Here is a 27,945-nt window from a genome sequence, read left to right on the forward strand (position 1 = left end):
CAAGTATAGAGAACTTACTCTGATTCTTTCTCTTATTTCTATTCATACAAGCATCACATTTTTTTCTACTTTACTTTTATTTGTACCCATCTTATTTCTTTTCTCTCTACTTCACTCTCAAGTTACAGAGGATAAGTAATTGAATTTAATTTCTCAACCGAAGTGCGTGTCTCAAATAAATTCACGTGCGAATGAGTCAGAATTATGAAAGTTCCAACTCGACCCATTTAACAAACAAGCAAATTTTCCAGCTTATGAATCTGCTGAACCGAGCTACATAAAGGTTACCACTTCCCAAGCTAGCTTAGTTCATTCCATGCCTTAAAATGTATAGAAATGTAGATCACAAGTCGTTTAAAAATTAAATAAAGTCCAGTTTATATCAAGTCCCATCGCATTACAAGATACATACATACATTTAAACACGTAATTTTACTGACATCTACACAATTTTGACCATCCGAATATATCAAGTCCCATCTCATTCTCTGCAAGTAGACTTGCGATTCTTCCAGAGATATGAGGGATGACTGTTGTGAAATAAGCATTTTCTGTCCAGTTGGGTACCTCTGGGAGAAATTGTAATGTTTGTTAAAACTCAAAAGGGAAGAAAAATAATTTAAGATCTCCTTCCACTGAATGTGTAATAAGTATTTTCCACACACCTACTGATGTACATCACGTTATCTACAGAAATTTAAGCTCTAAAATTAAAAGTTCAAGTGAATCCAGTGCACCACCGCTACTAAATATTTGGCGATAGAAATAGTACAATGCATAAATTTGATCTGTAAAATTAAAAGTTCAAGTGAATCCAAAGCTTTACCTTATTCAGTTGAGGTGTCAGAATGAATTCTCTCATACAATCGATATAAGAGTGATGATTTGGACATCTGGGGTTCCCTCTCCAGGACTGCAATCACGTCCTTGACAGATATGCTTCGAGCTATGCTATTTTGAGGTGTCGTGGCATGACTTCTCCCAAATTTTCTACCAGCCCCTGTTGGCATATAACATCAAAAGGATTGAACATCAATTAAAAAGTTGCACAACTTAATCAGAGAATGGGTTATGGGTGTACACATAGTATCTTCTCTAGAAACCAAACATAATTTGCTCCTCCAGTAAAGGTGGAGGCGTAAAGTTTAATGAAGTTGCAATTGTACAATACTATTTTATGCATATTTGGATCAGCAAAATCAGTTTATCAACTAAATTGGAGGAACTTGGAGGAGAACATGCAACATTGTTCTAAATTGTCTTATAAAAAGTTGGTAAGAGGAGGATATTCTTCATTCAGCTAATTATATTTACCAAAACATTTGCAATCCAGAAAAAGGATATTAGTCAAAGCTTAGCTCTTTACTTCCATTTGATATATCCTGAAGTCCTATTTTTTTCATCCTCTAAATTTTTTGCCTCAAGAATCTCAGTTTGCCGAGTGGTAACGATATCTAAATTTGAATGCCCATCTTGCCATTGAGTTCTTAGTTCTTACTCAGCTGAAATGATAGATAAATAACAGAAGAAACCCACCAGAAGTTGGACCTTTTTTCTCTCTTGCCTGATTATCTTTTGTACTCCTTCCTGATGTTGATGAAGATTTCTGGCTCACATCTTTAGCTGGTTGAGAACCAGATGAAGCATCCATTCCCCCACCACGTTTCTTCTGTCTGGCTTGCTCAGCCATAAGTTGCCACTTTGACAGCATGTCATCTCCCCCAACAGCAGCTCGGGCAGCAACATTAGCAGCATTTGTCCTCATCTTGTCATCCACTTCTTTGTTCACCTGCAGAATATTACCGATCAAAGATAAGATTTCCCATGTACATAAAGATTAAATATGATACCTAAAATGAGATAATACCTTTGTTGCTTTAGTCCGACCCTCATCTTTCTCCTTGTCACCATCAATCCCAGCATTACCATCTACCTATACTTAAGAATAGCATTACAAGGTTTTAAATGATAAGCACAGAGGTTGGAGAAACAAAATTAAAAAATATCCATGCATAGAAAACATGCATGGACAAGGCTTGTCATTAAATCCCCACAGAATTCCAAGAAGAGAAACGCACATCATTTAGTTTCCGGAGCTTCTCTGTTTCTGACTGTTTTTTCTCCCATTCTTCCCTTGCCTTCTTATTCATTGTTAGGATTTGCTGCCGTACATCTGAAGTGACAACAGTCCGATGGCTTGTCTTCTCCAAATCAACCCGCTGGTAAGGAAATTATCGGAAATAAGAAATTTTATACATTGATGAAAAGACTATTCATGCAAGCAGTTAGAGAAAATAACTAACCTGTTTTGACATTCTAATCACATTACTTATTACTCCACGCATTCTTTCCTCCACACACTGAACATTTACTTTCAGATGTAAGATTACACACAACCCCACTACTGCTATAAAAATAGCAACATTGTTTGAATCTCACCAGTGACAAGCATCTCTCCAAATCATTACTCACACCCTTCAAGCCACACTCATTTACTGCCAAAAGTTACAACATAGAACAGCTATTAGACTTCGTGGGGCTTAGTACATACCCAGATTATTTCAAAGTATGGAAAGAATAAAATCAGACAGACAGGGGTTTGGCATAAATAGGACTAACTAATCTCAATCAGTTTTCTTTGCAATGGAGCTTTCTGCAAAATCAGACTTTCCTCCTCTTCTTGCACAACTCTGCGAGATGCTTCTGAAGCTCGACTGTCCTCCTTGGGCCCAGAAAATAATTGTTCTTCCTCCTCCTATCAAAGAGAGAAACACAGAAACAGAGTCAGGTTTTAAAATAGAAAAGTACACATTTCCAACTTATACAGTTAGTTCAATCTGATAAAGTATCATACCCTAAGATCAACACCACTAACAGCAGTAACATCATTAAGTTGTTCAATGCTTGGCTCAAGAGATGCCCCAGACACTTTTTGTTTCTTACTGTAGTATAACAAGCACACGTGTGCATATCAAAATAGAGATTAAAAAACTAACACAGAACAAGTAAATCATGAAACAGCAGAATACATCATATCACCTTGGAGGAGGAGGTGAAGAACCAAGTGCTTCAATTGGTTTCTTCTGGCCAGGAGAAGGCTTTTTCAGAGGTGTCCTTGCATTTATAACAGACGTGTTTGATGGGATCTGAGGGCTTAACTGATAAAATAGAAAAGGGGGCAAGGAAATTAGGCATCACCAATTATGGAGATATCATTAGAAACACAAGGCTTGCTCTATGTACAGCATGATATCAAATTTAGGTGTTTTAGGGGGAAAATTGCAAAAAAATAAATTAAATTCATATTTCATAATAGCAATGCTCAGAAAAGTGGAAGCCCAAGGATATTATTAAAGGGAAACTATAAACATAACTATACCCTTGAATCTCTTCATCACAACTTGCAATATCTTTGATGTCAAAGTTTAATAACGCTTAATAGTATGCATCTCAAGGCAAGAGCAATTTCACAAGTGATATGCTGGTTATAAAAAGTCAAATTGGTGTTAGTCTTATTGGGTTTAAGGGTGCTAGGGAGAATTCCAACAAAGAAAAATGATTTAAAAAACATGACTTTTTAGAGATGTCTTCCTAATATAGAAGACTTGGACATTAATATCAGAGTCAATAACACCTAAACAATGTACTCACGAGCCTCAATGTAGACCACAACCTATTAGTGCAAAATTATTACTATACCACTAGAATGGAGCTAATAAAATTAACTGAAGTAACTTACTAATCTGAATAAGCGTAATAATTATGATCCAGTAAGATAGGGGTATAAATATCACTCTTGATTACTGACAATAAGGAAATTTCATACTTGTTCTTATCAGTTCTTTGTTACGTGATTCTTTTTGTTTTTGATAAAACTAAAAGAAGTTTACTTATTAAGACAAAGATAAAAGGCAAACAAAAAGGAGCATATGAAATCTTCCTAAACAAAGGAACAGAATAGAAAACCAAGAAAAAAAGAAGACAAAATCAATTAAATACAGCTTCCTAATCCCTCAACATGCTGTAATAACTCTCTACCAAAACAAAAAGAGAAGAGGGGAATATATTGATTAAATACTAAAAGTCAAATATTACAAAAAGTTTCACAGAATTATAATAATTGTGAAGAAGTTATTTTCTAGAAACAATATAAGTAAAGGGGAATATATTGATTGCTTCAATGCTGAAAGTTTAATAGCACAAAATGTTTCACAGAATTATAATAATAGTGAAGAAGTTTTTTCCCTAGAAACAATATAAATAAAGGGACACCATTTCCCGAATACAAATCACTGAAAGGCCTCAGTGTTTTGTAAATTTATGCTTAAGATGCCTTCAATATATTATGCTAATAAAGAATGCCTCATACCCATGAAAATATAAACAAATTTAGAAACTATTTGATTACCAAAAAGTAAGCAAGTATATCTTGGACAAAAACATGCATATTAGTTTCTAACTTACAGTGGCACTAGGGTCAAGTTGAGATACAGAAGGGGAAGCAGAATTGAGAGGCAGCAAGCTAGATGTTGTATGCGGCATACTTGTGGATGCTGGAAAGCCTCTTGAAAACTCCTCCTTTAGGGTGCCTTGATTGGCACTGCTACCCTGTTCATTTTGCACAGAATTAACAGAATGCAGCCCGTGCAATTTAGACAAATTATGCCTGTGTTGCTGCTCGGTAGACAGGTCATTAGGCTCCTTTTTTACATATGGAACAGATGAAAACGAGCCTGAACTTTGTTCTTTGTTTGCTGATGGTTGCCAAGAATTTGATGTTTGTTGTGATGTTGTATTGTTTGCCACAGGGGACACAAATCCACCAGGCATTCTCTTGGGATCATTGAAAGAATTTTGCTGATCAAGTTTTGTCAAACCAATCAAACCCTGTGTTGACCCACCTAATTGATTTGGACTGATGCTCTGATGTGGAATTTGCCTCATGTGTGAATCAAAAGGTTGTGGTCTGATAGATGATGTGGAACTACTGGTTGAGCCCGAAAAAGGGTTATAATTACCACCACTGTTACCATATGCTGAAGGGAAATGTAGATGCTGTTGTTGCTCCTTATTAAGGCCTTGTAAGTGAAGTGAGGATCTTTCCGTTTCTTGACTAACAGCATTAGAACTGGATGATGGTAACTGATTTAGTTGCGCTCCTTGAGATTCTACTTGAACATCCAGTTCCCGAGATTTTTTAGCATTAATGTCCATAGTTGGATAGGTTGGTTCATTCTTTACTTGGACGGCTGAAGAAGTATTATTAGATTGATCTGCAGCAGCATTCATACTTCTCTGATGCAGATGGGCTAATGCATGGGGATCATTAAATTTTGTTGCACCTGAATTAACATTTGGCGTCCTTACATGAGGATGCTGCTGCCCAGTGGGTGCTGGGTTGGATCTTGTCTATAACAGTATAAAAGGACAATTCTTAGCATAACCATGACATCGAGAATTAAGAAGCCATCTCTAACACTATACAAATCATATTCTCTGCCTACCTGTAATTGCACTTTCGTTAATGCTAATCTAAGCATCTGATCCCCTACAATACCTTTCATAAGCCGCACAAACTGATCTTTGGGCATTTCATCTTTCTATAACAAATAGCAACAAAATTGAGAAAACAAAAAATTAGTAATATGGCTAAACGGCTAAGCCTACTATCGCAATTTTTAAAATTAACCCAAAAGATGGGGAAAGGACATGGTAGTGAAATTGGTTTGAGAAACCAACCTTCAATTTATTAAATAAAGTTTGAAGTTGCATGGCTCTGTCTTTGGGAAGCTGGGGAATCAACATAGGGAGCAACATGGCAAATGGTACCTGTTTATTCCGATCGACCTGACTTCCAGGCTGTTCCTTGACAGTGGCCTGTTGATTACTCATTTGCTGCAGCTTTGCATACTGAGATTCATGGTTAGGATTATGTGTGTTGACTGCCTCATGGTTGAAGACAGGATCTTTTTCAGAATTCTGAGTTACATTTGTTTGAGAATTTTGGTGGGGAGCTTGTGCAGTATGGCCTTGAGCACTTTCATCTTGAGATTGTTTCTGAGATGAAGGGAGATTATTGGCATCCTGAGAAGCAGCATTCTGTAGTTGTTCAACAAGAGGTTGCTGTGGCTTCTGCTCCATTTCAGACGAATGTTGTTGCTCTTGCTGCTGCACAACTTTAGGCTCTTGATTTTGACAGTCACTTTGCTTGTCATGGGTAGAAGTTGGCTGCTTTGGTAATGACTGGCTTAATGAATTATTGCTTCCTTCAGACAAAAATGAAACAATCAAAGTAGCACAAAGCATGTGCAATTGAAAATTTACCAAGCAAATACAAAAATCACAAGAAACAACAGTCAATCTGATTTTCCTATACTCCTAAGATTTTGATGGAGACCTGTGTCTGAACCAGACAACTGAGAAGTCGAAGTATCTCCTCCTATGTCTCTATTTAATGCAGCCTGGAATGCTTCCACGTCTGCCCCTGAGTGCATACTTTCATCCTGTGGACATCCAAACACAGTGACAGGATAAGTTAAGCCCCAATTCAGTAACAGCAAATGTTTTCTGGAAAGAAAGTATAAAGAAGAGAGGAGAAAACCTCGTCATCTTCCAGAAGCTTCACTATAGATGGGTCCATAGAGTTTTATGCACTGTTATCTTGGTTGTTCTTTTTAACCAACAGCACTTCAGAAACTTTTTTTACACCATATCTTACTCACAGGAAGCAGCTGAACCTAAATGGAGTAATCAACATATGTATTAGGCTGTAGGCATATTGTTTATTTGTTTAACTAAAACAAAATTAGAATCACATGATTAACAGAATTCTATTCATTTCACTGCAAAATGAGGAGCTCCATACAGTCATGTTAGGGTGGTGAACAGGGGGTGGCTTTAGATGTCTGGGGCCTAGGACCAAGCACAGCCTGGCTTAAGCACATTGTTGAGCCAAGACAAGCCCACATGCCAATGGTTTGAAAAAAGTGAGGAATATATACTAAAAAATATAAAACATAGAAATATGTTCAATGAGAAAAGTAGAAATAAATTAAATCGTTTGAAAGTATTATAAGACAATAATTTTAGCCATTCAGTTTTTGAAACTTCCTTCAGCATCCCTTCCTTACAGTTAAGGTAAGGACTTTGGGCATGACCAACTCCCATAGTTTGATAGGTGGTGCGTACAAGGTCCAGGAATGAATTCACTGCCTTATGGCTAATAGGTGATTACTAGCGATTTCAACTTCATGCAAGCAAGTTGAAACCTACAATCTGAACTAAGGACAAGTTTCTGGGGTAAGGTCACCCTCGTGAGCTCACAGTCCTTTGTCCTGACCACTGTAGCACGTGCATCCAAAACATAAAGGACATGATGACTTTTTGTTATCCCCACCATCCTTTGGCTTATCAAAGGCAGTTTGCTCAAGATTCCAAACTCAATGCTAGCAACTATGTACCATATTTTTGCTTATAATGGGACTTAACCCAACAGGTTGCATGGCAAGAGCCATGCAGATGCAGCACCTGTATTAATGTTCCCAAAGGCACTCTCTTTCTATAGGATACACGACAGGTGAAGCCTTGAAAGCTCTACCGCTTGTGTTGACTAGAGAATTCAATCATAACATTTTCAAATTTCATTGGAAAGTTTTTAAAGCACAGGCCAAACTTAAAGAAATCCAATTTCCTAGTGTAAATTTGAAGTGTGCATGTTGTAGCATAGACATTTCAAACTTCAATGAGAAATCCAGCCATAATGCTATTGTCAAAGTAGCATAATAGCACTTAGCTATAAGCCTACAACTTACTGGAGCTGCTTGTAGCTCCCATCTTTACCAATTCTCTTTTTAAAATAATTAAATAAAATAAACTTATTCCAATAAATATAAACATCAGAAAGCATGGGATTACACAATGTGTTTGGATAGAGAATTTTAACTGAGAAAAGTAATTTATCAGAAAATTTAAAATTCTTTAATCTAAAATTCATTGTTTGAATTTTTTTATGAAAAATTTAATTTTTTGGAATTTTAAAACAAAATTTTAAGCATCTAAAAATGTGAAATTTTAATTTCCTTCTAAAACGTGAGAATTTGAAATTTTCTTCTTCTATAGACACTTGCACCGCACCGCAACCTCACACTCGCACTCTCCTTTCACCCTTGCAACCCCTTGCGCTTACTCCCACTCACAACCTCGCTTTCTCTCTCACGTTCGTCTCTCTCACAACTTCGATCTCTCTCGTACCTTTCTCTCCCCTAAAGTTTGATTAGGGTTTGATTTGGGTTGAAAATTGAAATGGTGAATTAAACCTTTGAATCTAGTGATCTAATACAAATTTATAGAGAAGAGGAAACAGAAAAGGGAGGGTGTTAGTGCAATTTATAAAGTACAAGTCATTTTTGTGTTCTTCGGGTTGTGCATGTGGCAGTAGCAGAGTTAACTAATCCTGTGGTTTATACTTTCTTCTTTTTCGTGTTTGTGTTAATGCTCAAGTTGTTGGGCTTTCAACAGAGAAATATAACTTTGTGGCATATCCAAACAGTGAATTTTTTAATTGTTGCATTTAAATCTCCCTGGATTTTAAATTCTCCAAAATTTTGAAATGCTCCATCCAAACCCTGGGTTAAGGAAATATTTAGTTATAATATTTGTCATTCTATTCATTTCCCATCGAATCACTTATCATTTTTGTCACTTTCTCTCCCTATATTTTCTTTTTTCTTCCTATCTCTCTCTAGTCTCTCCCTTCCATCCAAAAATGGGGTGTGCCTTAACATTTTTCCATAAACAAATGAACCTTGGAGTTAAACCAAAACAAAACTTCAAACTTATCTATGTCGCGTAGACTACAGACACCTTCTAAGTAGAAATTTTTCATTGAAAAGACCTGGAGAAAGTTTCCGTTCCAAATGTCTGTGTGTGTGTGTTTATTCACTCACTATTTCTCCTGTTTATATGCAAGAATTAATCAAGCAAGATAAGCTAGTATTGATTAAAACCACGTCCGAGAACAGACTCTGGCTAGTGGCTACAAGTCAGCACAGCACTAATATGCCCAGTTACAATTTCTAATTGCGATTTATGAATCAGTTGGGAAAGAGAAAGAGACGCTAACCTTCGAAATTCGCTATTTTTGAGGACGAAAACAATCATCTGAATTCTACTTAGTTATTTCCGAATATCATTTATGTAATAGCAACGCTTGAACCAGTCACCGGCTTCTTCCCAGAACACCGTCGATCAGGGAACTAGGTACAATTCGACTTCCATCGCTCACTCGATATCGCTCTCCATATACACGATATAATAATATAATATGTATATAAAATAATAATCAAAATAAATAAGTAATTATAATGAAATATTCGGCCCGAGTCACATGAACCAAACCGATTGTGTCGGGGGCTTTACTATTGCAACCCCCCAATTCCTCCTAAAACCCCCTATATGTGTTATTTAATATCATACTTAATTGAATTTTTTATCCTAATTTTTTAATTTTTGTCGAATTTTACCCTAACGGATTAAGTTGGTGTATTTTACCTCATACTTTTTTAAAAAATTATAAATTTTATCTTTTGTCATTTTATATCTAACATAATTGTATTTTTTATCTTCAATTTTATTTTATTTTTTGACAAATTTTATACTCAACTTTTTTACCTCCTTTAATTAAGTTGTGTTGGTTTAAAAAATCATTTATAGCTTATTTCTTATTAATATAGTAATAATTCTTTATAATTAATTATTAATGTAAATCATTTTTAACTATTTATCGTCGTCAAAGAATACAAAGTCATGGATGGATACAAAAATTTTATCGTCGTCGAAAATAAGAACGGGGATGGAGACGATGTTAGGGAGCAAGAATGAGAAATAACATGCAATCCCATGATGTTCCATTGTCATGGTTATCATAACCATCATTTATATATTTTTTTTAAAAAATAATTATATGGAAACATAAGATTAAATATTTTTACTTCATAATTTAGTCTTTTGTAAATAATATACTAACAATGTAAGAACAATATATCTAACAACAATGATCTCAATAAAATTAAATATATATTTTATTGTTTATAAAATTTTAAAACATAAGTAACCATGGATATCATCAAAACTAAATAGACAACATTATTTTATAAAATATATTATATATTTTAATCTTGTTAATTTTAGTTCTCATTTATTAAGTTTTACTCCGTTACAATTAGATGTATATAATTATATTGTATATTTAATTTTGCAACTTATCCGTGCATCTGCACGGTACGAACTAGTTTTGTAAAAAAGAAAGTAGAATGAAACTGTATCACATCCTACTTTTACTCTATTTTTATCCAACCAAACAACTAATATTGTTTCTACTCCCTTATTTTCACTTTCTCCCAGGGGTGGAGAATAAACTTTATAAGGTCGATGTTCGACCCGCAAAAACCCACGGATAAACTAATTGGTTTATGGACCCAAATATTAATTTTAAAAAAATTATAAAAAAATAAAAAGTGAAAATGTATAAAATTAAAAGAACAAATTTTGATTTTATTTTAAACTAAAATATATTATAATAAAATATACCAACATTTTGAACATAACAAATTAACAATAACAATCTAAATTAAAGATCAAAATCTTAAAAAAAACAAATTAACAATACGTGCACATTGGACTTAGGCGAATTAAATAAGTAGTATGTGAGTCTGAGAAAAAAGTCCATTAGGTCCACAAGCTTAATGGATCAAACTCAAAAATTCGATATAATTATATGGGTTTTAAAAAATAGGCTTGTTATTACCCGATCTGTGGGCCACCTAGACTATCTTTTATCTCCTTCCAATTTTCTTAGAGGTGAAAAAAAAGGTCCTATCCAACGACCTAACTCACCAACCCACTTATTTTTTAGTCGAATTGAGATTTTCAACCTATCAACCCACTTTAACTCGCTCCAGTTTTTACCTGCCAAACAAAGAGGTTAAGAAAAAAATGAGGTGGGTCAACCTATCAATCATTTTTACAATAAATAAATTTAATATTTATTTTGTCTAAATAAATTTATTTTGTAATAAATATTTATTAAAAAATATATTTAGTTTTGACTAAATAAATTATTCTTCAAAATTTATTATAATATATTTAGTTTTATAATAAATATTTATTATTTGATATTTATAAAAGATAAAATTAATTAAAATATATTTATTATTTTATATTTTCTTAATTTTTATCTTTAATGGGCCACTTTTCTTATGTGGGACAGATCAGACCAACCCATTTTTTGTGAAAGACATTAAGGTCATTTAACTTGGTTACTAGAAATTAGTCATCATTAAAGCAATGCTTCTGATGACTAAAACAGAAACTCAAAGCTGTGAAGCGTTTTCTCAAGAGTTGAGAATGTGACTATTACAAAAAAGGAAAATGCGGCGAATGTGAAAATAATCAAGGAGGAATCTCAAACATTTTAGCACGGAGCAAATAGCAGAAAACAAATCAAATTAGTGACTTCATGGTGATAATAAAATCATTGCTCCAATGGCATTTCTGGCTAAAGCTCAAGTATATCACGATAACCACCAGCACTGAAAACACAGTATATCAGTCATACATGGAAATCATAAAACGATCAAGTAGCACCACACTACGACTAGACTCGGTGGCGTTTGTTCGCTTATTGCTTAAGCTAAAATTATTGCTTCTCATTTCCAAAAAAATATCATCACCCATTCCCATCCCATTGGAAGTTCATAGGCCTATCACCAATAGTGTGTCTCGTTTCTCACTAGCTAGCTTTTCTTTTCTTGACCCCTGATCCCAACCTACACCGTCTCAATGGGACCTAGCCACTAGCCAGGCACATCATTCTTGACGCCCCTTAGTCATACAATGTGAGGCACCATGCTTAATTATGTTCGCAATCATTATCTAGTAAGTAAGAAACTCAAATTATTGTTTGAAGTGTTTCTTAAGCGAAGATGCTCTTTAACTTTAATTTGATAGCAAAGGTTTGGTTGAACTAGTCATCAAGTTAATGATAAGTGGTCCTCTTAACCAACAATCCCACTCACACATACTATTCCCTTGTGAAGTTGCGATTTTATTCTCCTTTTCTTATGGTGTTCTCAAACTTTGAGTAAGTCACTTCAGTTTTCATTAGCATACTTCCCATGCTTCGAAGCAAGAGAGATTGAGGAAATGGCAAAAGCAAAAACATACTTATCAAATAAACTAACTACCGTATATAAGGGTCCGTGATTAGATAACAATTTAAACTGATCGTGTATAACACTATTTACTCTTTTTCTTATTTTACAAAATTTTCTCAGTGAGGTGATTTGTTGTTGCATTGACGTATTATTTGTCAAAACTATGTAGAAACGACGGTTCCATAATTTGTTGCCGAGATTCTCTGTCTATGTCAAAACTGTTGAGGTATTAATGAGTTGATGATAAATCACTAATCACTAAATATGTAGATAACGAAAGCATTGGCGTCAGTTGGAAAAGCAGGACTTTGTCAGTTGGGAGCTGAAAGTGGCTTTATTCATATAATCTGTTGTCCTTGTCAAACCTTGCGACATGATTAATGAGATATGCAGAGCCGAATGTCCCCATTGTACTAGTAAGCAAATTAATTAGTGAGACCGTAGGCAAATTCTGATCTTTTACCCCGAAAAAATGGTACTTTTCCGTCAAATTAGTTGAAGCCCACCACCAAATATATATAATGCAGTGGTGGTGAACTGCGAATCAATAATGCAGTCAGTGCTTGAGGACCCACCAGAGTTAAAGGGAATCAACAATGCATCTGATTGAAGTACGGAGAATAATATGCCTTGAGCTTACAAAATCAGAGTAAATAAGCCTTGTCTCCGCGCTATGGATTGGACAAATGATAAATGTAAAAAGATCCACCACATTTTGGAGTGAATTAGTTTAGAAAAACGAGACAAATAGGAATTTTTCCTTCGTTTATACGTATGAATCAAAAAATGAGAAAGAGTAAGACACTTGTGATTTTCTTTTGTTATTTTTATTTTGCCATTAAAAAGGGAAAAGGTGAAATACCAAACTTGATTAGTACTAATGCGACGGTTACACTCAAAAACCCGCGCTTCCGCATTCCAGCGTAACGGTCAAAACATCCTTCCTTCCCATTTAGCATTTTCTTCATTTTGAATTCACTCCTTTTTCCTTTTGCCGCAGCAACTCAACATTACTTTGAGTTCCATTCCAACACTTGATGACACAACCACAATGGTAGAAGCTGCAATTTCCACGCCCAAAAAAGTCACGTCTCGTTACACCTCATCATCATCATCTCCTCGCTCACCTTCGCCTTTCACGTCCAAACGGTCACAGTCGCTCGAGCGGAGACGACCCGGAACGACAGCGTCGTCGTCTGGGAAAATGCTTCTGACTTCGACAACAACGAGGAGCTTATCCGTGTCGTTTCAGGGCGAGTCGTTCCGGATCACCGTCAACAAAGCCAAACCAACAACCACAAACGTTGCTGTCCCTGCTCCCAAACTCCTCGCGCCGAGAAAGTCAGTGTTGAATGGTGCATCGTCTCCACTAGGAGTTGTGAATAGCAGAGGCCAAGTTTCTTATATTCGTCCCGCTTCACCCAACAAGGTACCTTCATCTTCCCGAGGTGTGAGTCCCTTGAGGCTCAGAAACGGAGCTTCCCCTAATGGTTTCAGCAGCATCAACGAGTCTTCTATTTTGACCTTTGCCATTGATGTTAAGAGAGGGAGGGTCGGAGAAAACCGAATTTTCGAGGCGCATTCGCTGAGGCTTCTCTATAACCGCCTCTTGCAATGGCGTTTTGTCAACGCCCGAGCAGATTCTGACCTCTCTGTGCAGAAATCCAATGCTCAGGTATAATTTTATTTCAATTTGTATTAGTGTTAGTATCAATAGAAAGTGACTTAGATTAAACTAATAGGATTCTTTGCCAAGTGACAATTATCTATTACCTTAGGCATGATCAGCTCTGAGGTCAGTTAGATCTTGCATTGTACAAGTTAACTATGATCTTTTGAGTTCATACTGAGCTTTAGAACTTTCCAGTGAGTGACATTTGAAGGACGCTTTTTTTTTTTCAATTGATAAATGTTAGTTACTAATTAGTTTTTTCTTGTCTGTGAGAGGATTCGAATTCACAATTTCTTTCTCCTTCAGCTTTTACCACTAAGTCTACCTTATAATCCCAAAGAACAGGCTCTTAAATATGCATGACCAATCTAGGTCATGCATTGTAGAAGCTCACCATCACCGGGTTTCTTGAGTTCGTATTGAATTATTTGGGGTGAACAATCTCAATTATTGGAGTATTAATTATTTCTTACAAATTATTTCTTCTCTCCTTTTATTAGAATTGTCTCTATGATGCTTGGGCATCTACCACTAAACTACGAGAATCTGTGAGTGCTAAAAGGAGAGAGTTACAATTGCTGAAGCATAAGTTGAAGCTAATTTTCATCCTCAAGGACCAAGTAAGATCTACCTTTACCTTGTGCTCAAATTGTTCTATATTTTTAGTTTGATTGGATTTTAATTTGATTCTCTTCAACATAGGCCGTAGGGCTAATTGGATTCTTGTTTAACTTTCATGTCCTAAGTGTTAAAGGAAACTTTTTACTGTAGATGATGTATTTGGAAGATTGGGCTAATTTGGATCGAGTTTACACAAATTCACTTTCGGGAGCTATTGAAGCACTAAAGGCTAGTACTCTCCGCCTTCCTGTTGTTGATGGGGCCAAGGTATTTACCTTTGCTTCTTGTTTATTCGTCTATTCCTTTCATGATAGGTAGTGTCATAATGATTTAGTTGATATTACTATATCAGCATGTTTTGGGAATAATATAAAAATTCTCTGTCAGGCAGATGTACTGAAAGTGAAGGATGCTGTTTGTTCAGCGGTGGATGTAATGAAGGCTATGGCATCCTCCATATGCCTATTGTTTCCAAAGGTACATGTTCCTTTTACCGTACTCATAAGGATCTTAGATATCTATCAATTATCATTTGAAATTTCTGGGTCAATATAAGTTTTATTTAACTTACTATTTTTTTAATAATGAGTCATTCTGAATTTCGGATTATGGTAGTAAACTGTCTGTTATACTTGTACACAAGTCTACAAGATTTCAAATTTGAGACCTTAGACATGCAGTTACTTTAAAAATTTAAGCAAAAAGATTATCAAACGCGACCTAAATTAAATTAGTCAGATGCCTAATATGGTATTTAGATAGAGGTGGAAGAAAAAGATACACCATAACTCCATACGTCTAGCATTGCAAAGACACAAGAAAACGAAAGAGAAAATGTCCCTTGTTTGTAGTATTTGAGTACATAAGCCTTAACATTAACCGCAACAATGAGCAGTGCCAGTACAAACCATGTACTTCAAACTTCATCTTCCCCATTTTGATAATATTATCTTTCCAGATAAAATATTTAACGCGATCAAATACTATCTATATAGTTCCAGCTTCTGATTTTTCTTTTGTTTATGCATTTTTATTATTTGTAAACTTCATTCTACCACCTGTAATTCCCTCCATTACCTACCCATGCTAAATTGTATTTACTACACACTTCTGTCAACTTCATTTACCCCCTCCCCCACTGAAGCTCAGCCCTGTTCTCTGTTTTGCATTAATTACATCTATGAATTATGAGTGACTTGTGAGTTACTGAGATCATTTTTTCAACTCATGTAAGAGTTATGACTTATGATTAGTCTTGGTTTCAAAATCCTAAGCCAAGTTTCATATGTATGCGTTATCTTGCTAAACTTTAGTTAAAAGAACGTTTTTTAGTACTTGCCATCAAAAGTGCTAGATATTGGTCACTGTTATGCCTTGAGCGTGATGACTTTTAGTACGGTTCCATTGCCGTGCCAAAATTTCTGAAGAGCATTTTGCAATTGATAGGTTGGACATGTAAACTCGTTGGTAGTTGAAATTGCTAACTTGAGTACAAAGGAGCATGTTTTGCTTGATGAATGCAGAGACCTTTTATCAATGATTACAGCCATGCAGGTAAATTTTGTATCCGAAAAAGAGCTAGTGAAGCTTAAAGTATTTTTGCAATTTTCATCAGATGATCATAGCATGAAGTTGAATGATTTGTTAATCCTTTACTCAAATGTATGGCTGCAAGGTTATTAACAAGATCTTTAAACGAGCAGGTTAGAGAGTGTAGCCTGAGAACACATCTTTCACAAATAAAATGGTTACCTGAAGCTCAACATTAACGGTAACAAGCATACAACTGTATCTATGACCAAGATGACTTTCATTGCTAACGTATCGTAAGGTATGATGTAGTGTGCTAATAGGTGTGCTTATTTTGGCCATGCATTCAATACATACCTGTATGATGATTGATCATATGCAAAGAGTCAGGATTGGAAGTTGATGTTTTAAAATGCAAGTTTGTTTATATATGCCCTTTGTTTTTCTTTTTTCTTATTGTTATTTTAAAATTTCCAAAGGATGTATATAAACCGTGTAGCATGTTATATTTTAGTTGAATCTTTTGTATTTGTTAGCTCATAAATTGTGTAATTATGGCGCGGTTAGTAAGGTATCTGGTTCTTTTTCCTTGTGTTTCTAATCATAAAGGGGATTGGTATGTACCCATAGAAACTATCCAAAAAGTTCATGTGCAATATAAACATTCATTTTCCCCATGAATTTATGTTTTTTTTTTTAATAAGAAGCCAAGAAGGGTAACTCCTAAGCAATAGATTTACTGGTGGATTGGGAAATGCGAATTGCAAAAGTAAAGGCTTCTGGCAGACCTACACCATAAATATGAGTTAACAAGTAAACTAAAATTATGATGAGTTACACACTTGCACTTTTAAAGATGCTTTGTAACCTTCTCTTCATATTTTTTTTTTTTTAAGAAGTTGTTCTTCCAACACTAATTTGTTCCAAGTGTCATCTTGTTCTCGGCAACATCTCACAAAAATGTAAACAAGCAGGTAATAGAAGATTTATACTTGTCAAAAGAAAATGTGTCTTTTTATTTTTCCTTTACATTGTTTTTTTTTTTTTATTTCTTGCCAAAGTACAATTCCTATGTTAATATGGTGGCTTTAGGCGTGGAACCCACTTCTAGTGGAGGAAACTCATGCCTTAGACATGGCAACAGGGCGGGGTCGGGTTTTGTTTATCCCACCCCGTCCCTGACTCCCCATTTTCTTTCTCGCCCCCGCCCCAAAAATCGACGGGGTGTATATTTACACTCCACCCCCGTCCCCGATGGGGTGGGGTTTTCCCCGTCCCGTCCTCGATAGTTTTATAAAATTTTATTAAAAAATATAATTTTTCATAAAATAAAAAATATAATTTTAAATAAAACATAAAATTTAATCCAACATTAACATAAAATTCAATCTAATAGTTTCATATTTCAATGTGTTATATGTATTAATGATTAACGGGGCGAGTTTAGGGACGGGTTCGGGGCGGGTATTGAGAATCCCATCCTCGACCCCGAATCCGAATTTGGCTATCGGGGATTTTCCCCCGATCCCGACCCCGGTCAACTCGGATTTTCCCTGTTAAAATCGGGGCGGGTTCGGGACGGGCCCCACGGGTTCGGACCCGTTGTCATGCCTAACCTTAGAGCATTTTCGATCATAGTTTCTTTCCATGTGCTTAGTGCGTGAAGAAATCATTTTTAAATTTTTTTTTGTCACTACAGTAAATCCAAGTGGCAGGTGTGTTCCTTTGCTTTTCAAGATTGTTTCTTATGTAAGGAACGATATCTTAACATTCAAAAAAAAAATTCTTCACACGTAACAGATATAACGCACGTACGCATCAAAGGAAAAACAATTATCCCAAGGGAAGAACAATGAACAAAAATCAAATGAATAAAGAACAACCACAATTAATCCCAAAATTCATAAAAGTTAAAAAAAAATGTCATGTAATTTTTATTGTTACGCATTTTCTTTTTCAATGTTATGTAATTTTTATTATTTTTTAACTGATATTTAATATTTTCTTCAATTACTCATTTATTATTTATATACGTAAAAACTAAAAAATGAATTAATAATTTTATTTGAATAATAATTAAGTTACAATAAAAAAATATAAATGTATGATTTTTTTGAAGTTTATTATGATTTTTTGGCATTAAAATAAAACTATGGATGGATTTCTTAAAAAGAACATGATACCGTGGGAATAAAAAAATTACTGCTGGAACAAAAAAAATAATGAATAAAAAACTATTTGGAGATGCTCTAGGTGCATCGCACCATCTGTATTGTATTTTGATGACGTGGATTTGCTCTGCTGCATAATCCTATGGTTCAAATTGCTAGCTCCCACCATTTTTTTACCTCATTTCGTGTAGATTCCTCAAATATTCTGAGACATGCGGCGTAACGTTAAAGTAATGCTTCTTATCCTTTACTTTTTTCTGAATGTGTGCGCCTTTTCTTGTTTTCTTCCTACGACTCAAAAAGAGTGTAATAATCCCACTAAATCGTGTATATTAAATCGTTCCAATCTACTCGTGTATATTAAATCAAAATTTCTGACATCAAATGAAAATTTGAGCTATTCTTACGACCTTTAAGATGTTTTTATGATTAAAAATTTAAAATGGTGAGGTTCATTGGAGAAACAACATTGGTTTATGGGTGGAATATGGGACAAAACTCTCGTAATGTCATCAAATTTTAATAGGGATGTTTATAAACTGAAAATTTAATCTAAAAATGAAAAAAAAAAAGCAAAACAAAAACCTGTAAATTGTTTTTTATAAGATTGAATCAGATTTATATTTGATTTTGAGAACAGATTCAACTCAGTTCAAATCAAAATTATACATAAGTATATTTTTTGTTATCATTATAAGGTTTACATTTTTATATATATTTATGAAATTATCACAAAACTTATATTTTTTTTTTGGAAAAAATGTAAATTATATTAAACCCAAAATAATACAATAATAAACGGGACATACCCCGCAGTTAAAGAAAATCAAAAGTTTCCCTAATACAAGAAGACATATATCAAGATGCTAAAATAAATGCAACAGGTGCGCTTGTCTAAAACTTAATCTTGCTAATAACCTCTATGACAGAAAATTGATAATCTTCAAAAATCAGCTTGTTCCTAGACAACCAAATGCAGTAGACTGTAATTGCTATAGCGTAATTTTCCTTGAACACCTGACGTGGATCTGCCCCTAATTAAAGAGTCAGTAATGCGCTGTAAAGAAGTGAAACGCTTGTGGAAAGGAGCCAAATCACGAATGTGAGTCCAAATTTGGAGAGATTTCCTGCAAGAAAAGAACAAATGAGCATTTGACTCAGACTCATTTGAACATAAAGGGCAGAGGGAACCGTTGTTCAAAAAAACAACTTTGTCAAGAGTAAGCAGCCGATTCCTTTTAGCAAGCCACAAAATGAAAGACATCTTAGGGGGGATTGCTGGGTTTCATATAACAGAACACCAACTAACAGTAGGCTTGACACCTCTAATGTATTCATAGACTTTGTCAACAAGCAATTGTTGATTGGTGCTCCAAGATTGAATCCTCTTTTTTGCCTCTTCCGTACTTAGCTCTTTAGAGATAATAAAGTCCCTTATTTGAATGATTTTCTTTATCAAAACTAAATCTGATGAAGAAGAATTGTAATTCCACACATCGCTCCCTCTGAAATAGTAATGGTGAACCCACCGAACCCATAGAAAATCTTTCTTATAATGAAAGTCCCACAGGATACGGGAAAGAAGCGCAATGTTGAGATTAAAAAGGCCTAAACCCCCTTCTTTTTTCAGAGAACAAACTACTGACCAAGCAACCAAGGACTTGTGTTTATCAATATCCGCTTTGTCCCACAGAAAATTACAGCACGAAGCGTTGATCCGATCCAAAACAGATTGCGGCAAAAGAAAAATCCCCATCCAGAAATTCATAATTCCTTGAATAATCGCTCTGATCAACTCTAACTTACCTGCATAAGATAAAGACTTTTTGCTCCATCCCTGAATCAGGCCAGTAATCTTGGAAAGCAAGGGATTTATTTATTGAATCAATTGGATTTGATTTTAAGAACTAACGACTCGCCGCATGTTTGGATATATGTTAAAAGTTAAAACAATATGATCCACGTTAGTTTAGACCATTCCCTTTGTAGTTTCCATCCTTTTTATTGTTTTAGACGAAAATATTTGAATAAGTATGTATTTAAAAGGAAAGCAAACACGCCATGAATTTAGTGCAAACTAAACTATATATAAGTATATATTTTTATTTATAAATTTATTATACCACTCTTTTTTTTTATAAAAATATCACATACTTTATACTTATTTATAAAAATGATCTAATTCAAACTCAAACTGTGTTAAATTTGGTTGGATCAAGTTTAAATAATAAATCAAATAGATTGGATAATGAATTAACAAATGATTGAATCAGATAATTTTTAAAAAATTGGTCTAATACAATTCATGAACACTCCTTATTATAAGATCATGCATCTCAACAATTATTATATTGTTTTCTTAACTAAAAATGGATTTTTTTCCCGTAAGATTATTACTACATAAGAACTTCATCTTCCTGTTAACATATATATATAAAGTGAAAGTCTAGAAGAACAGATGATATGATGAACCTTGATCCTCTCCAAGTTTTTCTTTAAAAACATGATGAGGTCGCTACGGCCGAAGAACTTAGAGCGAGGAAGAGAGTTGGGGAGAATGTTAGAGGAAGACCAAGAGCGCATCAATAAATAACTGACGAATGTTACCAAACTTTTTTTTTTCTTATCCTGTAAACTTATTTCCATTGGGCGGTAATATTTTAAATTTATTAAGATTCCTACAATTAACAAATAATATAATCAAATCTTATTAGAAGATTATTAAATATATCTTTAATTTACTGAATATACACTCTTTTGAGAGACAAGAAAAGGAAAAATGATAAATACTTTATATAAAAAAAATTTAATGATAATAATAAAAACAAGGTTAAGATGTGAGAAGATAATAATAAATACTAATAGAAGGTTAAGATGTGTTTTATGTTTCTTAATTTTTTTTGGTTAAAATTAGTTTTATTTACTATTTTTTTAAAAATATAATTTTGATCATTGTCATAAAAAAATATCAATTATAAAAAAAATGTGAACCAAAATCATTTTTTTAAATATAGAGATTAAAACTGATTATATTTTGTATTTTGGACAGAAATTTGTTCCATAAGTTCTTTAGTGATAAAAAGTTAAGTTTTTGTTATACTCATATCTATTTAATTTGTGTTGTCACATAATCATTTTTCATATTAAGTGTATAACAAATATGTTTATTCTATTTACTATCATATTTTTTTAATAAATCAAAACGTGTCATTTATTTTAAAAAAATTTGGGAGAAAAATTAATTAACATTACTAAATTTATTATTGAACTCTAACTTAAGATTTTAGTGATGTTTTAATATAAAAAAATTAAAATGTGCTACGATGCATGCTAAAAATGATTATCTAAATAATCCACTAGGATTAGTCTAATAATAATAAATTAGGCTATTTTGCACAAAGTACTAAGTTAAAATGTTGCTACTACTATTGTAAAAAAAGTATATTATTAATTAAATTAATTAGACTAAATATTGGTAACTAGTTTTAATTAATTTAAGGCTTAAAATGGAAAGGTTAGTATTTGTCTTGTCTTTTGTTGTTGTTTTTTTTTTCTCTCTCTCTTACTCCTGTTGAACTAGCTCATGTAAGTTTGCAATAAAATTTTGGATGTTTTTTTCTGCACTTTCCATTTCCCATATTGGAAGTGCAGGAAGCAATTGCCTACCATTTCCCTTCCTTTCTTGTACCAGCCATTTCGGCTTTTTAAAATTCTATTTCTCCAGCCCAATTGTGGTGGACGTTCAGCTAGTCTTTGGGCTAGTATGTACCCTTTGGCCCATATCCTATTGCAAGGACAAAGTAATTGTTGGGCTATATCTCCATCTCTCCTCCCTAAAACAAAGTCTAATGGAATGGGCCGTGGCATTTTTTTTTGGGTTAAATTATATTCTTTTTTCTATTATTTATGTTTTATTTAATCTTTGAATTTCTTTTTATTTAATTTTAAAAATTAATTCAATTTAATCCTTCTATTTAAATTTTCAAAAAAATTAAAGGACCAAATTAAATTTTTAAAATAAATTAGATGTAAGAAAAACTAATTTAACCTTTTTTTTTTCTCTCTTTTCACCCGTATCGTTCCACAAAAAAACACCAATTCAATTTCCTTCTCCATCTTCTCTCTAAAGTCTAAAGTCCAACACTTAGAAGGAACAAGAATTGAGTGAATTGGATGAGGAGTGAAAGAAGTGTATGATATATATATATATATATATATATATATATATATATATATATATATATATATATATATATATATATATATATATATATATATATATATATAGGTGTTGTTGGGGTCGAATGTCTCATGGAGGATGGGGTGAGAAATTTGGTAGTTCCCGTGAGAAGGAAAAATTTGCAGTCCCTCAAATTGTTTGAAAGCAGTGGGTGCACGTTTGATGGCCTGGTGGCTCGGGTTAAAATTTTGTGACAACTAACAACCGGGATCATAACAGGTTAATTCACTTATTGAGGCACTACAATTTACAATTTTTAATGTATTAAGGTTAAGTTAGAAACGATATTATAGTTAGTTTTTAATTTTTTTAAGTTAAAAAACTTTTTTATTGTTGGATAAATAATTTTTTTAATAGTTTTTACTGTTTTTTAAATATTAGTTTATAATTTTTAGTTTTTTATTTTTTTGTTTTAATATATTTATCAGATTTTTTACTTAACTTTTTTAAATAAATTATTATTTTATTATTTTTCAACATTTCATACTTTTTAATTATTTTAACAACTAATTTTACAAAATACTTATAATTTAATAAGTTATTTTTTTAACTAACTATTTAATTAATTTTGTGAAACATAAATTAAGTAAAAACATTAAAGTTCAGATAAATATAGTAACTAATTAAGTATTAAACCTTTTTAAAATTAAGTAACAACCTTACCTCATATAGTAATAGTAGAATAAGTAATTTTTTGTGTGACAGCCCTCTAATTAAACCGTTTGCGCATTTAAATTAAACTCATTGTTTAATAGTAATTGAGATAATAATCCTTTTAAAGAATAATAATTGAGATAATCATCTACCGCATAAAAATGATGTGAACATTTAAGCGTGCAACAAGCATCTACAGTATTTTATTTTTATGTTAAAAATCTTCTGTAAGTGTCACGTGTCTAGTGATGGCGGCAGAGACTGGCTAAATGCCAACAATTAACTTTCAACGTCACAAGTCACGACATCTTCACATCAATTTAGTGCTAAAAACAATGTGAGGTGCTGCATTTGCTAAAGGCCATGTGGCTACAAAATCACAAGTGTTTTTTCCCTCTTATAAGTGTGTAAAAATATTCTGAGGTAGGTTGCCCAATGAGCTTATTTTAGAGTATCTTTAATAAAAAAAAGTTAATTAAGCTTTTTAAGTTATTTTTTTTTTTTAGATTATTTTTTATAATTTTTACATTGTCATGTTATTATAAAATATTCATATATAATTATATTTCAATAATAAGAATTTCTAAAAAAATTCAAAAAACTCATTTTTATATTTTTTTATTTAATTATAATTTAATTATGACGTTATTATGTTTCAGATAAATATTATTTTTATTGTTAAGAAATAATTTCTTGTGAAAAATATAAATCTTATTTTTAAAAAATTCTCCCAACCAATTGATTGTTCTAATGAAGAAAAAAAACTATAAGAAACATGTTTTGCCGATCATTTTCAAAGTAATTAATAATACAAGATGCGTTCATAAGAACCATGCTTTGCCGATCATTTATTTATTATACCTTTGACCTCACGTTTTACCATTTGCCCTGTTTCTGATAAATTAAACCGTGCAAACATTATGCTCCTGTCTCCAGAGATGTTAAACCATGATGCAGTATATATATATATATCAAATAAAACACCAGGGTTCGGGAGGAATTACACATTAAGAACTGACTGTTTCATTGAATGGATCCCGGTTATGTAGGTTCCAGAAGACAAGGAATCATGTTCGTTGTAGCATTGCACTTACTATGATGCAATTATGCAAAGCAGGACTCGCGAATTTCCGGTGTTGTACTTCTATGTCTAATCTCATTAAACCGCAATACGTATCTTACTTTATATACCAAACAATTTATAACACTCATGCACATTATTTTATCTATTGAGATAAATTCCTTTATATACTTAATTACTTTGTTAAGCATGGATTTCAAACGATAAGTATTTTTATTTGTGTGAAAAATATACAATAATTAGTACTAGTACTAGTATAATAAAAAAAAAATTACGCGCGTTTAAAGCAAGTGCATTTAATCTTACTATAATAGTAAGTGTTACTTGTGTCTAAGGGTGCCACCTTTGGCAACTGGGAAAGTGGAAAGAACAAGATTCTAAGAAGCTGCAAAGTCCATGGCAGTTGAAATGATTTCCCGTAGCTAAAACGAGCATTCAGCCAATTAATTCATTAGGCTTTAAATCTTCCCATCCATGGTCCAACATAGCATTTGCAATTGGACGTTCAAAATTAAGGGTAAATTAACTTAGATCAATTTTTTAAAATTTGATTATTAATTTTTCATTTTAAAATAGTATATAGCTTGATCTGTGTGAAATGGACGGAAATGATATATATTTGAAGTAGATTGCTAGGTTGGTTATTAAATTTGAGACGGTTAAAAATTAAACTTTTATAAATATTATTGGATTTGAGATTTCTTTTGATTATTTTTCATGTCTTTTTTTATTTTCCTCTTCTTTTTTGGGGCTAAAAATCATTTAACTTATTCTTCTATTTTGATTTGTTTGCTAGTCTTTTTATTTTATTTTATCAAAATAAATATTAATCATTAATCGATAATTTTTTATTAATGAAGAAGAATCAAACCTACTATTTTTCGTGCTTATTCTACCGTCACTACTAAATCAATATTATAATTTTTTTATAGTAATAATATGATGTATAACTTTATTCCCATTTGGGGTATAACTTGCTATTCTTCAATACTCAAAGACCAATCCATGAGTGTATTAAAGGATTATTAGAATATTTTTTTACATAATTATTTAAATATTTAATTTTAATAAATAATAATTTTTAAAAATATTTATTATTAATTTTATGAATAAAATTAGAAATATGATATACTACTAAAAAAATTTAAACAAATATCAACTCAAAAATTTAATTTTCTTATATTTTCCACTATTAATATTTTTTAATTTAAATTTTATTTTCTTGGTATATGTACACAAAGGATCTTAACGGAGGAGGGGTCAAAACCCCTTGGCCCGTTGGATCCATCCTCACAAATATTATATGTTAGTTTTTTAATACAATATTAAAGAGTTTATAATATTCATACATCTTATTTAATTATTTCTTGGTTAAATATATGTTAATGTTTCAGTCACCGGTGTTGGTGATGGTAATTTTTTATGATTTAAACTAACTTAATATTTATTAGGTTTAGTGGCTCATTATTCTAATTTAAGTTGAATTCGTAACATGTAAATATTTTTAAATTTTCACATTTTTTATAAAAAAAAATCATATGTTTCTGATGGAGATTGTTTAACATTAGAAAAATACCAACATGCATGTCATTGTTCGATTTTAAAATTGAATGGGTGATTTAAGAAATTTGATCCAAGTTTTGTCTTAAAAACAATCTAATTGCAAGTTAGGTGCTAGACCTACCCAGCAAAATCAAATTACATGGCTGATTTCTTATTCTTTATCTATCGAAAAATAATACTTCATAAAAATATTAATAAGTATATGTAAGATGAAGATTCTCAATTAGAAATACGAAGTTGTCAATCATAACGATGTATTATTCTAAAATAAGTTAACGCATAACATTATCGAATATCTTCGAATGAGTTGTCAATTAGAATTAGTTAACTATGGCATCGAACAATGATCATTCATTAATAACTCAGAGCCATATAAATATCTATACACATTTTGAACGCGAGCCTTGTTTGAATAATTTGCTCTTAATCTAAATTTACTCTTTAAAATAAAATTTATTTACAATTATAGTTTAATTTTAATATTGGGATATAAAAAATGCACCATCAATCAATAATAGGTTTTTTTCTTCTTCTGATAAACGGTCAATAATGTGTTATATATTAGCATTCGTGAAAAAGACCGCTCAAATATCAAATTCATTGCTGTAAAAAAGATATCAAATTCATTAAATTACGTATATATGATAATACATCACTAAATCTAAATGACAGTAAGACTGCTTTTATGGGCTTGTAAAATCATGTATTTAAATTTAATAAAAATATATAAATTTTAGGCTTAATTGTAATTTTTTATTACTAACTTTTTAATTTTGATAAATTTTATCCTACAAATTAATTTGACGCATTTTATTCTAATTTTTTTAAAAAATTTAAATTTTATCGTTTATCATTCTACTTCTAACACAATTATCCTTTTTACCTCAATTTTATTATTTTTTTGGTAAATTTTACCCATTTTTATACTTATTAATGAAAAAATGATTGAGATAAAATTTATAAATATTTTAAAAACTAGATTAAAATATGTCAAATTAAAAAGTTAAAATAAAATTCTGCAAAATTAAAAAATTAGAAATAAAAAATATAATTAAACCTACAAAATATCTGAGTCTAGAACAAACGCAATGATCACTCAAGTCAAGAGAAGTAAAAGCTGTCTAACGTGTGAAGTGTGTGAACCATAATTGGAAAAAAAAAAACGCGTTATGCACGAGTTAGTTGATTGCCAAAAAGATTGACATTCCAAATTTCCCGTATGAACACTGATAATGGGTCTCTTGGTGGACTTTTTTTCTCTAATGAAGACGCAAAGGGAGAAGGCATATATCCATAGAGTTGAAACTAGAAAACCAAAAATCCAAAATGGAATATGGTTCATTTAACGCGAATCTTCGAGTACTCCACCAGAGTTTGGTATAAAATTGGGCACCTCCTTGCCCAACTAAAAGACGAACTTTCTTTTACTAATTCTAATTTTGGGATACCGCGTGTAATTGCCGCATGACAATTGTGAATTGCGAGTGTGAACTCCATCTTAAAAGATAAGTATGGTAAAATACTAATTGACACGTACAATAAAACGAATCACACGGCAAGTTTACTACTTCTTACTCCTGCAAATTAAAGGAAGCTTCAACACTCATTTCTGTTCATGCTACTGTAAAACGTATCACACCAACTTTGGCATTCAGCGATCGTAGGACCATTCAATAACGCGTCACAAGACCAATCGAACACAATAGGAATGCTACGTTGCTTTCTTAAAAAATCCTATAAAACCATTACAATGTAAGGATAAGTAATTCACGTGTCGTTATCATCACAGCGTGTAAAAGGCCAATGCCTCGTTCTTATCCGCACATCAAACACGAAACATCCGGTGTGTTCATCCCATGTCATCCATCCACCCAGGCCAGCTACCAATTGCTCATTTAATCACTATTCACTCACAATCTTAATCATCAAAATTATAAAAAAAAATGTTCATTTATTTTCTTAAAAGGAAAATTCAAAAAATTAGAATCGTGGATCACCAACAGTAAAAACGGTCACACACCCAACAGAAAAGAAAAGAAAAAAAAACACGCGCAAGTGGCCTCAACTGAACTAAAACAAACTTGCCGCACCGTTCACGCGGTTCTGCTGTTTCATGATGTCTATTCCATTCCGAGGCATATTCTTCTGGATCAATCATACTACTACGCTATGATGATAAAAGGCAAAGTGAGAGGCATCGA

The 27,945-nt window shown here is 32.6% G+C and overlaps 2 protein-coding genes across 7 annotated transcripts; one reads left to right on the forward strand and one right to left on the reverse strand.

Annotated features, from left to right (window-relative positions):
- Positions 1 to 353: 353 nt before the first annotated feature.
- On the reverse strand, positions 354 to 9,308 carry LOC100797127 (transcription initiation factor TFIID subunit 4b). Of its 4 annotated transcripts, none has more exons than XM_006581198.4 (16): positions 9,122 to 9,308; positions 6,602 to 6,737; positions 6,398 to 6,503; positions 5,740 to 6,266; positions 5,505 to 5,600; positions 4,465 to 5,409; positions 3,040 to 3,158; positions 2,855 to 2,942; positions 2,620 to 2,755; positions 2,440 to 2,495; positions 2,304 to 2,360; positions 2,079 to 2,219; positions 1,868 to 1,933; positions 1,549 to 1,789; positions 827 to 1,000; positions 354 to 569 (listed from the first exon to the last, which is right to left on the reverse strand). In XM_006581198.4, exons 2-15 carry the CDS (start codon positions 6,638 to 6,640, stop codon positions 828 to 830), a joined length of 2,790 nt encoding a protein of 929 aa, XP_006581261.1. In that variant the 5' UTR covers positions 6,641 to 6,737; positions 9,122 to 9,308; the 3' UTR covers positions 354 to 569; position 827. The 4 variants fall into 4 exon arrangements, with proteins under 4 accessions (XP_006581261.1, XP_006581258.1, XP_006581259.1 ...); XM_006581195.4 differs by having other exon boundaries at positions 1,537 to 1,789; XM_006581196.4 differs by having other exon boundaries at positions 354 to 687; positions 1,537 to 1,789.
- A 3,337-nt stretch (positions 9,309 to 12,645) lies between these two features.
- Positions 12,646 to 16,621, forward strand: LOC100797671 (protein SNOWY COTYLEDON 3). Of its 3 annotated transcripts, none has more exons than XM_014777254.3 (7): positions 12,646 to 13,008; positions 13,213 to 13,887; positions 14,385 to 14,504; positions 14,656 to 14,772; positions 14,893 to 14,982; positions 15,952 to 16,059; positions 16,209 to 16,621. In XM_014777254.3, exons 2-7 carry the CDS (start codon positions 13,264 to 13,266, stop codon positions 16,272 to 16,274), a joined length of 1,125 nt encoding a protein of 374 aa, XP_014632740.1. In that variant the 5' UTR covers positions 12,646 to 13,008; positions 13,213 to 13,263; the 3' UTR covers positions 16,275 to 16,621. The 3 variants fall into 3 exon arrangements, with proteins under 3 accessions (XP_014632740.1, XP_006581262.1, XP_003527733.1); XM_006581199.3 differs by lacking the exon at positions 12,646 to 13,008 and adding an exon at positions 13,017 to 13,135; XM_003527685.4 differs by lacking the exon at positions 12,646 to 13,008 and having other exon boundaries at positions 13,039 to 13,887.
- Positions 16,622 to 27,945: the final 11,324 nt, after the last annotated feature.

This window comes from Glycine max, chromosome 6 (genome assembly GCF_000004515.6).
Source record: "Glycine max cultivar Williams 82 chromosome 6, Glycine_max_v4.0, whole genome shotgun sequence".
NCBI lineage: Eukaryota > Viridiplantae > Streptophyta > Magnoliopsida > Fabales > Fabaceae > Glycine > Glycine max.

Coding starts and splice junctions, on each gene's coding strand:
- LOC100797671 (XM_014777254.3), top strand. CDS start 13,264: ATGGTAGAAGCTGCAATTTCCACGCCCAAAAAAGTCACGTCTCGTTAC. Junction 13,888..14,384: donor TGCAGAAATCCAATGCTCAG/GTATAATTTTAT, acceptor TCCTTTTATTAG/AATTGTCTCTATGATGCTTG. Junction 14,505..14,655: donor TTTTCATCCTCAAGGACCAA/GTAAGATCTACC, acceptor TTTTTACTGTAG/ATGATGTATTTGGAAGATTG.
- LOC100797127 (XM_006581195.4), bottom strand. CDS start 6,640: ATGGACCCATCTATAGTGAAGCTTCTGGAAGATGACGAG. Junction 6,504..6,601: donor AGCTTCTGGAAGATGACGAG/GTTTTCTCCTCT, acceptor GGATGTCCACAG/GATGAAAGTATGCACTCAGG. Junction 2,220..2,303: donor TGATTAGAATGTCAAAACAG/GTTAGTTATTTT, acceptor TTTCCTTACCAG/CGGGTTGATTTGGAGAAGAC.